We start from the raw sequence: 15,905 nt of genomic DNA, 5'->3' as shown, positions 1-15,905 counted from the left end.
GTCCATGTTAAGCTGACAATTAGCGCGGTGGCTGTCAGGAACAGCTGTGCCCCCTCATTAAGGCTGCCGAGGATACAGGAGTGGCGAGGGGAAGGCAGCGTCAGCTGCCTGTAGCAGTGCTTGCACCACTACCCGTGTTTTGTGTCTAACATGAAATCGGAGGTGGCACTTGCAGAAATATTGCTCGCGTAAATGACACTGCTGTCAGATTAGAAATCACATAATGTCTTGACATATTCCTGCTCCAGAGTTTTATCTACAACTTATTTATTATTTCTTCTTCTTTCGTTTCACCCTCTTTGGGGTATGCTGGATCAATCATTTCTTTGTGCGTTGTTCTTTTCTTAGGGCCCAGTATTTCTTCATTCTTTCTGATCTTCTTCTCCTCTCTTCTTCCGAGATGAAGGATTTGGACTTTTGTGTGGATTTGTCTTGGAACCTTATGTTTTCACCTTTAGTAATTAATTTAGCAGTTCGATCAATAAGTGAATTTTCTGAAATATTTAATTCCACTAAGTCTTTCTCAGTTTCTTTAAACCAGTTGGGCTTCGTTTTTCGGTTACGGAAGAAGTCAAATATTTGTTTAGTTAATCTGTTGGAATTCATTCTGAGAAGATGACCATAAAAATTTATTCTCCTTTTTCGCATAGAATCTGAAAGTTTTTCAATTTTCTTGTGGAGAGTTTCATTTTTGATGTATATAATCTTATTGTCTTGAAATTTTGGCCCAATGATTTTTCTTAAAATTTTTCTTTCCTTTACCTCAAGTTTCTCCATTTGGCCTTTGAAATTTATGTTAAGTGTTTCTGCTGCATACAGTGCTTCTGGCGTAATCACTGTCTTGTAATGTGTAATTTTGGACCCCCATGAAAGGGATTTTTTGTTGTATGTATTTTTTGTTAGTTGGAAGGCCAATTCAAGTTTATTTTTTCTGGATTCCATTGCTTTGCTTTCCCCAGCATTCCAAGTAATCCATTCTCCGAGATATTTGAATTCTTTTACTATTTCAATCTTCTGTTCTTGAACTTTGAGGTATTTACATGAGTGCTTGATGTTTGTCAATATCTTCGTTTTTTCAGAGGAGATGTGAAGACCAATTTTAGCTGCTTGTTTCTTTAGTTAAAGGATTTGCTCCCGTGCTTGTTCGATTGTTTCAGCAAACAGGGCCATATCATCTGCAAAAGCAATGCAATTTACTTTAAGGTTCTTCTTTTTGCAACCCAGTCTTATACCACTCTTAATATTTGTGTTCCATTCTCTGACTACTTTCTCAAGCGCACAATTGAACAGCAACGGTGAGAGCCCATCGCCCTGTCGCACTCCCGTTTTTATTTCAAAGGGTTCCGATAGTTCGCCCATAAATTTAACTTTCGAAAATGTATTTGTAAGGGTCACTTTTATAATATTAGTTGTTTTCTTATCCAAACCCATTTCTTCCAGGACTGATAACAGAGATTCTCTATCAATCGAATCATATGCTTTTCTGAAATCAATGAAGGAGATTACGTATTTCTTTGCCCTTGATTTTTGGTATGCCATAATGCTTTTGAGGTTTAGTATTTGTTCCGAACATGATCTACCCTTTCTAAAACCTCCCTGGTATTCCCCGATTTGCGGATCCAATTGCGGCTCTGCCCTGTTCAAAAGGACTTTAGAAAGAATCTTGTACGTTATATCCAGCAGTGATATTCCTCTGTAATTGTTGGGGTCTGTCTTCAAACCTTTCTTGTGGATAGGGTGGATGAGAGCTGTTCTCCATTCTGCGGGGATCTCTTCTTCTTTCCAGATTTGATCGAAAACACACTTTAGGGATGTAACTGCATTTTTTTTTCAGCCTTTTTCCATAGTTCGGCCACTATTTGATTTTCTCCGGACGCCTTGTTGTTTTTAAGTTCTGAAATGACCTTCTGTAGTTCTTCAGTCGTCGGTGGTTCTGAATCCGGCTTCTCACGGTTGTTTGGAATGGATTCAAATTTTTCAAGGATGGGTTCACAATTCAAGAGTTTCTCAAAGTAGCCTGCTAGTATTTTGCAGTTTTCCGTGTTGTTGTGAGCGATGGTCCCATTTACATCTCGAAATTGGAGGGTGGGTACTTTGTATCTTGATAACCTTTGTTTGAAAGTTCTGAAAAAGCTCCTTGTGTTTTTTTTAGCGAATTCTTCATCAATTTGGAGGAGAGTTTTGTTTTCATGTGTCTTCTTAATCCTTTTTATATTTTTATCTACCAGTTTTCTAACTGTAATGAAATTCAGTCTACTTTCTTCTGTTTTCTGTGATTGCCAATTTTGCCATGCCTGTTTTCTTGTTTCAATGAGGGCATCACATTCCAGCGACCACGAGGCATGTTTTTTACATTTTTTGTTAGGTGCTATCCGTTCAGCTGTAGTAATGAGGTTTTCCTTGATATCCCCCCAGCTTTGTGTCTGAATGGTTTCTGTTGCTTTTGTGAATTCATCTGATTTTAATATCTTTTCTGTGCTATACTTCCGACCCTTAATTTGTTTCATGCTGCGTTTCCTGTTTGGGATGACTTTGAACTTAATTTTAGAAAGGTAATGGTCTGAATCCAAGTTTGCACCCCTGAGTACCCTAACGTTCATGATTTCTTTGCTAGAAATCTTCTTGATTGCCACATGATCAAGTTGAAATTCCCCAAGGCTAGGATTTGGGGATACCCATGTCTTTTGTCTTCGTGGTAGTTTTTTGAAAGCTGTGGATTTAAGAATTAAATTGTGTGCTTGGCGAAGTTCTATTAGTCTCACACCATTTCTGTTTGTTCTCTTGTGTGCAGGATAGTTTCCAACTATTTTCTTATATCTTTTTTCTTTACCAATCTGTGCATTAAAATCTCCAAGAAGAATGATGATGTTTTTATCTGGAATTTTCTGAATGATGTCATCTAGATGATTCCAAAAGGCCTCCACTTTTTCTTTGTTTTTCCTTTTATCCTCGTTTATAGGGGCATGTGCATTGATAATTGTGTAGATTTTGTTTGTGCTTGTGAATGTAAGACTTGAGATTCTTTCTGATTGGGAATCAAAGCCAACTATTGAGTTCAAGATTTGTTTGTTGATTATAAAGGCTGTCCCAAGATGTGTGGTACATTTTTCATTACTCTCGGTCCCACTTTCCCTTTGTATATCCTAAAACCTTCGGAATCGAAGGTATCTGTATCCATGTATCGTGTTTCTTGAATGGCTGTTATGAGTATGTTGTGGTTCTTTAGCGTATCTGTTAGATGTTTTAGTTTTCTGGTTTTCAACAATGAGTTCGCATTGAAAGTTGCTAGGTACGTTGATTGCCTATATTGAAATTTGGATGAGATTCCAAGACACTCTGACTTGTCTTTGTGCAATGTTGCAGACTCCCCAGAATCTGAATGTCTGCTGACGTACTGGCGTACGGTGGATCGTCCACCTGGGGTAAAATAGTTTACATCACACACTTCCATGATTGATGAAAGTTATTTTGGGTGTGGCCCAAAGGCCACAAAATGTACAACCAAGATTATGAGTCCTGGAGGTAGTTCTTCCACTCTCTCCGCCGTTGGGAATCTGAACTTCCTCTTCTGCCTTTGAGACCGTTGACCAGGTTTCACCTAGTAACCCTAGGCAGGGGCCCTTACAGGGTGCTACCATCCGGAGCCAGATGGACCCAGGTTTTTTTTTAACAAGGTGTTACTCCTCCCCCTCCTCCTTCCTCATCACTTGCGAAATGAGGCCCCGGTCTTGGGACCGGCAGTGGTGGAGTTTTATTTATTGAAAATAATGAAAAATTAAAGAAGATGAATGTAGAACTTAGGACACTATGAATAGAGCATCAAAAACTGGTTTTAGGATCTGTTTGCACTTTGCATTTATTAAACACAATGCAGCAGTAATGTTTACAATGTTTTAATTAACTGTCTGAAAAAAATGTCAAAATGAAGTTCACTAAAGGCCACTGTCATCTATGTTTGATTCATTGTCGTCGTCGCTTGAGGACATGGTATTGATGGTAACTTCATTAATTCCATTTTGTGTCCAATACTCTTGCTCCAGCTGTTGCACTTTCCTGCGGTAACCTTGCCACTGCAGTGCTGTAATTGAAAGGAAAGCAGCATTAACAAAGTTCTGCAATCTTTCCTTATGCTTTCGCCAGTAACATTGTTTTCCCTAAAATTGATTTATTTTGGCTCATGCCAGTTTTATCAGATTTAAACTATCTTTGTAGGGCAGTAAACAGACTACTTTGTGATCTCTGCTTTCAGTGATTTATCCCCAATGTACACTTTCACAGCCGGCTTGTTTTCCTTTATTTTAGATAACAGTTCAGCCTTCTTCATTGAGTTGTTTCAGTTTATTTGCTTGTCTTGCAACAACTCTAACATTGTAATGCTGAGATCATATTTCTTAAGCATTCTGTCAAACATGATGCTGTGGTATTGTGCAGTATCCATACAATCACAGAACTGGCTGGAATATATGGAACCACCGTATCTGCAAACCCTCTCCTCCTCCCATCCACATCCACAAGTTTCATCAACTTCAAGAAGTTCCCAAGATAGTGGAGATAGTTTTCTTGAATGCAACTACTTGACAAATTAAAATTGTGTGCCAGACATGATACCCAGTTTTGAGTCCCAGTCCAGCAAACAGTTTTAATTTGTCAGGAGGTTTCAGAACTCCTCAGCAGAGTGAAAATTCATTCTGGTTCTTGCATCTTGCTGCAAGTACTTGCTGAATTTGTCATTTTGTGGAAGTTTTTCTCAAACTTACAGAAGTTGTGTCACAAAGACAGATGCACTGAAACAAACATACCATTGGAATCTTTAAAAACAAATAATTTGCACCGCCAGTAAAGGAAGTGTGAAATAAATTTAACAATCAATTTGTTTCTTCAGAAGGGAAAATAGAATGGCATTACACAAGTCTTTAAACTTAAGCTGATTTTTTAATGTTAGTGCAAACATAAACACATAATATTTATCATAATAGTAGTAAATACTGCTTGCAAAAATCAGAGTAGTTACAACACAGTCTCCTGTTGAAATACTGCGCTGCATTTTAGTTCCCTGTTTGCAAATATTTGATAATACAGTAGACAAGAGATGTTTGAAATTTACGTCCGACAAACATCCTCAAGGTTTTTAATAAGTGAAGTCCTCAGATTTTAGTAAATTGAATTGTGTTTCTTGGTAACATCAATACAACTCCTCTAGGTATTTTTTATTTATTGATTTTTTATTTTCGTTTTTCATCATGATTTTTATTCTTTAATAATAATTCAGCAACAATGGCAGCTGCTCTGGTTTTTAGGGATAACTGCACTTCTGCAACAATACTTGCAGCACGTTCCTAAAGTAAACTTGCCCCAGTGACTTCAAGAAATAAACTTGAGTAAGTTTTCGTTCTACTGCAAACACCTCAGGAAGTACTTAAAGAAGTTACTTGCTAGTGGGCACAAGCTTTTCATAAGTTTTGCATCACCCCAGTTCCCAGAACTCCTGAAGATAGATGTTGATTGTGGATATTGTATCACAGACACAGTCCTTTTGACTGTTCATAAATTTCACTAAACCTGCTCAAAGATGTAAACAACCATGCTTGAGCAGTGCCTATTAGATGGAGGGAGTCCGACAGCCGATCACTTCCAGTCATTTAACCAGGAAGGGGGTACACAGCTCATATTGTCTGTAGTTCAACCATGCCTAGACAATCAATACCACAGTTCGATTGTGTCCACATTGTTACTTTGTGCCAGGGCTCTCAAAAAGGAAAGTATCCAGGTGTCTCGGAGTGAACCAAAGTGATGTTGTTTGGACATGGAAGAGATACAGAGAGACAGGAACTGTCGATGACATGCCTCGCTCCGGCCGCCCAAGTGCTACTACTGCAGTGGATGACCATGGGTCGAAGGAACCCTAACAGCAACACCACCATGTTTAATAATGCGTTTTGTGCAGCCACAGGACGTCATGTTACATCTCAAACTGTACGCAATTGGCTGCGTGAGGGGCGCAACTTCACTGCTGACGTCCTTGGCGAGGTCCATCTTTGCAACCATGATGCCATGCAGTGTGGTACAGATGGGCCAAACAACATGCCGAATGGACTGCTCAGGATTGGCATCACGTTCTCTTCACTGATGAGTGTTGCATATGCCTTCAGCCAGACCAGACAGTCGTCGGAGACATGTTTGGAGGCAACCCAGTCAGGCTGAACACCTTAGACACACTGTCCAGAGTGTGCAGCAAAGTGGAGGTTCCTTGCCGTTTTAGGGTTGTATTATGTGGGGCCAATGTACGCCACTGGTGGTCATTGAAGGTGCCATAACAGCAGTAAAATACGTGAATGCCATCCTCCGACTGATAGTGCAACCATATCGGCAGCATATTGGCGAGGCATTCATCTTCATGGATGACAATTTGCACCCCCATCGTGCACATTTTGTGAATAGCTTCCTTCAGGATAACGACATCTCTCGACTAGAGTGGGCAGCATGTTCTCCAGACTTAAACCCTACCGAACATGCCTGGGATAGATTTAAAAGGGCTGTTTATGGATGACTTTACCCACCAGCCACTCTGTGGGATCTACGCCAAATCGCCATTGAGGAGTGGGACAGTCTGAACCAACAGTGCCTTTATGAACTTGTGGATAGTATGCCACGACTAATACAGGAATGCATCAATGCAAGAGGACTTGCTACTGGGTATTAGAGGTACTGGTGTGTACAGCAATGTGGACCCCCAACTCTGAAGGTCTCACTGTATGGTGATACAACATGCAATGTGTGGTTTTCATGAGCAATAAAAAGAGCAGAAATGATGTTTATGTTGATCTCTCTAACAATGTTCTGTACAGGTTCCGGAACTCTCAGAACCAAGATGATGCAAAACTTTTTTTGATGTGTGTATTGTGCATCTAGGGGCACCTTGACATTGGCAGCACTCAGAAACAAATGAGTAACTTTCAAGTAGTACCAATTTTCCCTGCTCCTGGCAGCACTAGTGAAATCATCAAGTTATTGTGGCCACCAGTACGGCTACCTTGTAGTGATGGACAGGCACCAGTGAGATGGTGCTGAATGTGGTGATATAGGGAGTGGATTGGGGAGGGGCGACAGAACAGAGGAAGGGGACACTGCAGGGAAGAGTGTGTGGTGTGATGCAGAGGCCTAGCAGAGAATGAATTCAGAATGATTATGTGCTCAAAGTGTGTGTTGCAAGGACAACTTCAGAGAAGCTGGTGTCGAGGGGAATGATCCAGATGGCACTGACTGAGAAGCAGCCATCGAACTTGAGCCTGTTGTGCTCAGTAGCATGTTCCTCCATTGGGTGGACACTCTGCTCTTGGCTGCAGTTTGCAGCAGTTATTTGAATGGACAGCAGGTTATTGGTCTTATCCACATAAAATGCCATGCAAAAATTACAGCTGTGCCTGTTGACTCTCACTCCCAACCACCAGCCTACCTTCCCCAGTCTCTCCCTCCCTCCCCTCCACCCATTTTCTGCCTTTCTCGTGCCCCATGCCTCCTCTTGCCCGTTTCACATGACACCACTCGTCACCCCATTAGAGTTGGAGCTAGCAAAGTTTTCAGTCTTATTGGTGTGCGTTTTCATAACTCAACATCTCTTACACTTTAGTGAGTTGTTTCTATACCCCTAAAATTTGCATTTTTTAGTTAAGATAAATTTGAAAGTGCAAGGCAGATGAAAAGTTTCTAAGAAGTTACAGAAAAATATATGACTCAGCTGTAACTGATGCCAGTATATTTATTGTGAAGGAAATTGCAACTGCTGTGTGGTATTAAAATCCTATCTATATTTCTGACAGAATAAACTCTGTTATGACATATGTTATAATTGTAAAGATAAAAACTTGTCAGTATATCCGCTTCTTTTGAATCATTTATGCTCAGCACTGACTTTTCTTCTGTAAAATGCATATTAGCTTGTATAAAAACCTTTTTTACAGCCATATTTGTTCAGTACCAAAGGATAGTTGCTACTCACCATATAGGAGCTATGCTGAGTTGCGGATAGGTAAAAAAATGAAAAAAGACCGTCTCACAATAAGCTTCAGCCAATAAGGCCTTTGTCAAAAATAGACAACAGCGCACACACACACACACACACACACACACACACACGCACGCACACAAACACAAACACCTGGAAATGTGGTCCAACTAAAACAATAATATTAAATATTGCAGGAAGTGCTTTTTATTTTTTACATATACTCCTGTTTCCAACTCCACTCACATGATGAACATTATGTTGAAACCATCTATTTGTGCAATATGTTAATTTGTTTATGTAATTTTAGGATCAAAGAAATTATTAATGCCAGCAAAACTATTAGCACACCAATCATCACAGCATGCCTGGAAATAAATAATGATGCAGAATTTGCACGAAGAGTGAAGGGTCGCATTGAAAAGACAATGTTGGGGGAAGTTTCAGAGTACATAGAAGAAATGTATCTTCCTGATGATTGTTTCCTTCTTGTGAAATTAGATATCGATCGCATAAGACTTCTGAAATTAGAAGTTGATGCAGAATCAATAAGATACAGGTAAATCCCGTGTTGCAAGGACAACTTCAGAGAAGCTTGTTTAGTTTACTGTTCTTGTTTAGTTTACTGATCATAGAGAAGTAAAAGGAATGTGACTTACTTGTCTATATTTCTCTCTTTCAGCATTTGTACCTCAAAATTAAAACTTAAACCAGGTTTAGTAACAGTTGTCGGTGATTCCATCATTACTGTGAAGCCTGGAAAATCACGATCCAGTTTAAATTATGCTCTTCAGCATCTGAAGGAGAATGTTCCAAAAATTGTCATAAAGGTAATGTTCTCACTAATCATAGATTAGGAGAAGCAACAGAAAGAAATTATTGCTTATGTTCCCATTGGCGAACCAGGAGGGGGAGGGGGGTTTCAACTTCTCTGGGTTGCGGGTTTCCCAATCCCCCCACCCACCTACCCCCTCCCCCCTCTCGGAACTACAAATTTCTTTTTAATCTCATGGATTTCTCACTGTGGTAGTTGGTATTATAATAGATTAAGAAAACTCTCTTGTTGACACAAGAGAATTGGGAGATGGCATGGTGATACAAAATTCAACTCTGTCTGCACCTAAACTTGTCTCAGCATTGTCCATCCATAAAGTTCCGAGACTGATTTCTTCCTGGTGTGTAAGCGACTTGTGGGCAGTAACTATGGTGGCAGCTTGAACTAACAACTGATGTACTCACAAGCAGTAAGTTGTGAACTGGCAGTGTTAAGTAATGGACTTCTGGCTGCAGGGTGTCAGCATGATTGTGTCACAAATTGCAAAAGAGCAACATCTCTAAAATCAACTGTTCAGGACATTGTCCATAATGTTCTGAAGAAAGGGAAAGTGTGTGCATAGTTTGTCTGCATATATCTTGTCTCCCAAACTAAAATGATGATCATGCATTCCTGCCATGACTTCATTGAAATTCAGAATGTGGACAGTTACTTTTTGAACAAAATCATCATGAGTCATAAGACTTGGAGTTGTTAATATGAGCCAGTCACAAAACAACAAAGTGCAGAAATTCAATTTCATGCCATAACCAACATTCAACCCGATGTGATGCACTAGCCGAACAATATCACGATGAAGGACTTTTCTGATACCATCACATGGTTATATGAATGTTCTTTGCTATGTGCTAAAGTGGGGGGAGACTTGCAAGATGCCAGTATTTGCACCACTTTAAAATCTTATCAAAATCTGACAGAATATTTCTATTGTTTTCTTATGTATTGTAGGGTGGGAATCCAAATATGACACTTAAAAAAACTGTATCACCCACCATTTCTTCACATTTTACAGTTAAATTTATTAAATTAAGCAATTTCTTAAAGAATTTAACTGCTGATATGCAGTTAAAATAATATAAAGAGGAGTTGTAATGAATGTAGATGACATTGGTAGCACTGCTGAAAAACATTTGCTGGCAAAAAAATGTCAATTCTATTTTTGTGTTAACATATGTTGTTTTGTTTACTGTCAACCTAACCTCACTTTCCCGTTTCCTGTACATGTGCTCAGTACAATGTCTAATCATGGTTGTAAAAACTCTGCTGACAGTTTTTGTTATATTTGTGACGAATTTGTGATTAGAAAACACCAAAGAAACACTACAGACTTTGTGAAAAAGGTTTATCTATCATACTTTGGATCTAAACTCAGTGATCAAGTTAAATATTGGGCACTGCATAAGGTATGTTATGTGTGTGTTGAAGATCTGAGAAAATGATCCAAAAAGGAGAAACCAGCCTTTAGATTTGCTGTTCCTATGATATGAAGGGAGCCAAGAAATCATTCCAATGATTGCTACTTTTGCAGTGTTGACATTACTGGTCATAATTCGGAAAACAAGAAGGTAATAAGCTACCCTAACCTTCAGTCCGCCATCAGACCAGTAGGGCATGGTGTAGTTTTGCCGGTTTCTGAACCACCAGATCATCTAAATTCTATTCAAACAGAAGTATTTTCTGATGCACAAAGTGATTTAGATGAACCAGGTGATGATGAATTCCATTGTAATACAGAAAGTCTAGAGCCCAAATTGTTTAATCAGACCGAGCTTAACGATTTGGTTAGGGATCTGGACGTAATGAAACAAAAAGCTGAATTGCTTGGCTCTAGATTAAAAGAAAAGAACTTATTGGCATTTGGAGCCAGCATATACATGTATAGAAAGAGAGAGAGCAGCAATTTTCCAAGTTTTTCAACAAGAAGATGATTTAGTGTACTACTTAGACATTCCCAGTCTGATGAATGAGTTTGATATTGAATGCAAAAAGGAAGACTGGAGACTGTACATTGATTCATCCAAAACTAGTTTAAAGGCTGTTTTATTACACAATGGTAACATGTATGGATCTATGCCTGTTGGACATTCTGTACATATGAAACAAAGCTATGAAAACCTAGAAATAGTGCTAAATAAAATAGGCTGTTCTGCTCATGGTTGGATGATATGTGGCAATCTAAAAGTAACATGCATGCTCCGTGGTCAGCTAGGTGGCTTTACCAAATTTCCATGTTTCTTGTGTGAATAGGACAGTAGGGCTAGGGATCAACGCTGGTGCAGGAAGAAGTGGCATGTGAGGGAATCTTTAAAACCTGGTGAGAAGAACATTCTACACAAAAACTTTGTAGATCCAAAAAACATTCTCCTATCACCTCTACAAATAACGTTAGGCCTAATGAGACAGTTTGTAAGGCTTTGGCTAAAGATGGACCATGTTTTAAGTATCTCTGCCAAAAGTTTCCACGCCTTTTAGAAGCCAAACTAAAAGACAGTGTCTTTGTCGGACTTGACATTAGAAAATTGATGTTTGATGTTGACTTTGAATCCAAATTATTCAGTTGATGTTTGATGTTGACTTTGAATCCAAATTATTCAGTTCTCTCATGGATACTGTGTTTTGTAAAGAACATAACCGACACTTACTTCATCAGTGCAGCTGAAATCTCACCTCATTGCCCACGTGGATGTGTGTACAAACACACTGACTCCCTTGGAGCCTCTTGTGGAAGGATCAGGAAGCAGCACATTCAGCACAGTTGTGATTAACAGCACCACATAGCTGAGAGTGTGTCTGCTGTGAGCCACTTGTTTGCACTGGATGACATAGCAGTGATGTAGTGTTGTGCATCAGTACTTCATAAATAACAAAAAAGAAAACAGAAAGAAGCACAACGTAGAAACAATACTCAAGTTGCCTACACAGTTGAACATATAACTACTTGTGACATGTAAAATAGCTTGAAGCAGTTCAAAGATACGATTTCATAACACACTATCACTGGGAGGATTCTCAACCAGTCTACTACACATTGTCAATCATAATAAGTCATTGAATGAGTTTCTACATAAATCAAAGTGTTGAAAGTTATAATGAGTTGTTATCGCCTGACAATAAACATGAAGTTTCATCCTCTTCTTCTTTCAGAAATTAGCGCACAGTCTCCTTCTTCTTCTCCTGCTGTTTTACAGTCTACTGTTCCAACTAAATTTCCTCACCAAAAGTGTTGTGTAGTTCCAATAGCAATTCTTTGACAAACATTCTTCAGTTGGGAATGTTGTTTCAAACTCTGGAGATATGAAATTTTCCATTGTCCACAAATACATCCTAATCTTATCTGCCGCATTAGGAATCTGTCAACATGAAACTAAAATCATCCATTGGTAGTAAAATTGTCAATCGTTTATTGATGTAGCATTTATCGTTGTAGTTTTCTTGTATTATCAAATCTATACCCTCTTTTATCAAGCTTAAATTAATTTCAAAATTGCCATTATGTTTGGCTTTGGCAAATTGATCTATCTCATAACATTAATTTCAAGTGGCATCATGAATTATTATATTGAGTTCAGTAGTCAGATAGATTTCTTGTTCCCGTAAGATGGAGACAGAATTTCTCTTCATCATGTTGTTTACTTTCTTGAGTATCGTCAGAATATTCAGTGTTTGTCGATCCTGTAAGCTCTTTCTTTGGATCTGTGAATAACCTGTGAGTCATTATGGGTATCGGTCACTTTTTGGTCCAGTGTTTTTGTGAATTTCGTGTTTGATCTCCATTATCTTTGCCCTGATTTTTTTATCATTAACGTTTGAATATCTGCCTTCAACTCTTGATCCAATTTTGATTATCTGCTCCCATTCCATTGTCACATCATTACTTCCTACATTTTTGACATGATTATTGTCTATTCCTGCATCTAATGGTTCGTTGTGTGTGTTTAAATTTGAACTTTTACTTGAAGTTGCCGCTACAGCTGCTATAGTTTGACTTCTGCCAACTAGCCCGTATTTGTTAATAACATTCATGTTAATTCTATCTTGACTGAAATTGTCTTCATAATTAATTACGTAACAATTCTCACTTTTTCCAGTCAAAATATGCGGACTTCACATTCAATTTATGGAATTTAGATAATAGTCTACAGCTTTTTTCTGTGCAATAATGGTTGAAAGATTGAGGCGCCACTGAGAATTCCAAATGCACTCACCATACACGGATCCTGATGATTGGGCTCCAGATCAAAAAATTGTTGCAGGATGCAATGTCCTTGTCACCAGTGTCCATATATAACATGTAGGCAGGATATAATTAGCAACAGTGCTACATTACTCCTTTTCGCCTCCAACTATCCAATTAATTCCTATCCCTTTGATCGCATTAGAGGAAGCAGACTATGAAGGATTGAGTTGGTAATGGTTAATGGTGGTTCACTGATTGCTGATAGTATTATTTATTATTGAAAAATTGTTACTCCTTCCAAACCAGTTCCAACTACACTTCACTTTAGTAACATCCCATATGCCACAACACAAAATTATCTACTTCACACTGAAACTTTTTAGACAATGAAAACATGACACAAATAGATAGAATATGTTGTCAATCACATATGAACACACACATCCCATGCACCTGCATCCGGTGAATACAGTCGACCAACTACAGCTCCCAACTCTGGCTGCTAACTGAATTATTACGCCTAATGTGTGCATGAAACAACACAGCAATAAAAATTCAAGATGCCTTATCAGGGGTAAAGATTAATTTTAACTGCGGGAGACAGCCTAGTCAACAGTAAGTGCATTAATACATTTTTCATCTTGTGGCAATGCTAAGCAATAATCGTACAAAAATGTCAAAAAATAGTAAATATTCAAACGTGTGAGGACACAGGATCCTTTTAACATATGACCAGTGAGATCTACATGTCTGTCTGTGGTAGAAAATATGAGGGGCCAGCTTTGGTGTCAACTCCATCTCAGTGCCAGTGTCTTGGAAACAGACTATAAGATGAACACCAACAAAAGCAAAACGAGGGTAATGGAATGTAGCCGAACTAAATCAGTTGATGATCAGAAAATTACACTGCACAAAATAGATCTGAAAAAAGTGTAAATACCCTTGCTGTTTTGGATCACCTTCAAATTTAATCAAGTGTTTTTGAATGATTCCTAGTGGTTCCACACTGTATAACAGCGCAGAAATTACAGTGGCGCCACGCTCCAAATGTAATACAGAGGTGTAACAGACCCACGATGTCCTCAGACAAGGGTTGGCTTATATGTGGGGGTGCCAACAGTGTCAAAGGTTGTCAAGAATATGTGTAAATGGATGCTTCAAGGAAAGGGGTGGTTTCATTGACACCTATTGTGCCACCTCCTGTATTTTAGTGTCTATTCTGAGCAGCAGTTGTATGAAATGTTTTCCTCAACCAATCATAAGAAAATCGGGTGATTTCAGTGCTGGGCATCGCACTTCTGACCTTCACTGCAGAAGCGTCTAAGGAAGGGGTGATAGACGGGTGACGTGTGGGTGGTTTGATGTCCTTCCCAACGTATGACACATCCACAGTGTCTTTGAGCAGAATTATGGTGGAATTTGGTTTCAGTGTAACATCATTAAACTACTTTACACCTCACATGAACTTCTGAGCTCTGACTTTTCTTTCTTCTGTGTGTACACCTTCTAGTACGAAGCATCCCCGAACCAGAGGGTGAGTCCGCAGGGCGCTATACTTTTGCAGCCTCAGTGATGGAGGATTTAAGCACCCGTAAGCCCTGTTTCTAAATTCTACTTCACAGTGGGGAACATAACAAGGTTTCAAAAGAGTGTTTCGTTAATTCTTTCACACAGTGTAGATTAAGAAATAGGACAGTAAAAGTAGTAGATAAGTTTTATTATTTGGGCAACAAAATAACTGATGATGCCTGAGGTATAGAAGACCATCAAGAGAAATGATAACATTTCCCAAAAAGAGGAAGCTGCTAACATCTAATATAAATTATACCTTTCACCACTCATACCACTTCGAAACTGTAAATCAGATGTGTGTCTTTGTCTTTATCTCTGTATAGAAAACTGGAGAAAAATCGCAGCCTATACTGTAAATGTTCAGTGTTTGTTATCGAGCTTAGAGACAGTGGAAATGTTTGTATTTTGCAGTATAGAAAAATTACTGAAAACTTACCTGAAGTTTATTTCATCTCCATTTTGTAGGGTCTTCCATCAGTGAGCAGAGCAGTGATCCACAATGATGATTCTGGTGGTCAAACAAGATACAAACTCTTAGTGGAAGGTGATAACCTACGAGAAGTGATGGCAACACATGGGGTGAAGGGAACACGTACTACTTCTAATAATATTTATGAAGTGTATACAACTCTTGGTATTGAAGCAGCCAGGTAACATTTTTCAGTAATGTTGTTTTATTTGAACTCTAGTTTAAATATAGTTTATATTGAACATTCCACTTAACTTGACAGTGTGAATGCACATAGAAATCAGAATTGGAAAAAAAATTATTTGATTGATGAGTAATTGTACAGGTAAAAATTATTACTTGTTATTTGTGAACAACAACAAATAAAAATATTTATTTGAAGAATTACTCATTTACACAAATAAAAAGGTTTATCTGTTGTTTGTGAATAAAAGGGCATACAAATAAAATAGTTTTCAAATCCAGTTCTTTTTCATTTGTAACACAGACATATTTTTTCTTGCTATTAGACTAGCTTTCAGAACAATTCTCCTTTCAGACATTTCACCAGACAATTTTATTGACTTCTGAAGATTTACCATTCTGGCATATGAAAAAAACGTTTTCCAGATGTCAAAGGGAGTAGTGGAATGTTGTATCCACTGAAAAATCATCCTTGTTGAGGTTAATGATCAGAGACCTTCAGATCACAATTTCTTCAGCAAAAAATTGAGAATTCATCAATTCTGTGCTAGATTTTGAATAATAATTTCACTGTGGTTCCTACATAGTTTCATCACTGGAATTTTCTGATTAGAAATTGAAAAGCGAATTTTAGAATCAAAAAATGAATTTCCTTCTTCTGTTAGAA

At 38.4% G+C, this 15,905-nt stretch overlaps 1 protein-coding gene across 3 annotated transcripts in view; it reads left to right on the top strand.

The window, feature by feature from the left end:
• LOC126477299 (DNA-directed RNA polymerase III subunit RPC1) overlaps positions 1-15,905 on the top strand; it is a 231,559-nt gene that overhangs the window by 182,524 nt on the left and 33,130 nt on the right. For 2 of the 3 annotated variants that reach the window (XM_050103605.1, XM_050103608.1), the window contains exons 21-23: positions 8,313-8,561; positions 8,685-8,832; positions 15,052-15,236. In XM_050103605.1, coding sequence (XP_049959562.1) covers positions 8,313-8,561; positions 8,685-8,832; positions 15,052-15,236 — 582 coding nt within the window. The remainder of the gene's footprint in view (positions 1-8,312; positions 8,562-8,684; positions 8,833-15,051; positions 15,237-15,905) is intronic. The other variant, XM_050103606.1, reaches the window with a different exon arrangement.

This window comes from Schistocerca serialis, chromosome 1 (genome assembly GCF_023864345.2).
Source record: "Schistocerca serialis cubense isolate TAMUIC-IGC-003099 chromosome 1, iqSchSeri2.2, whole genome shotgun sequence".
Lineage (NCBI taxonomy): Eukaryota > Metazoa > Arthropoda > Insecta > Orthoptera > Acrididae > Schistocerca > Schistocerca serialis.
The sequence above is the reverse complement of the archived record's forward strand: the minus strand, read 5'-3'. Positions and strand labels throughout refer to the sequence as shown.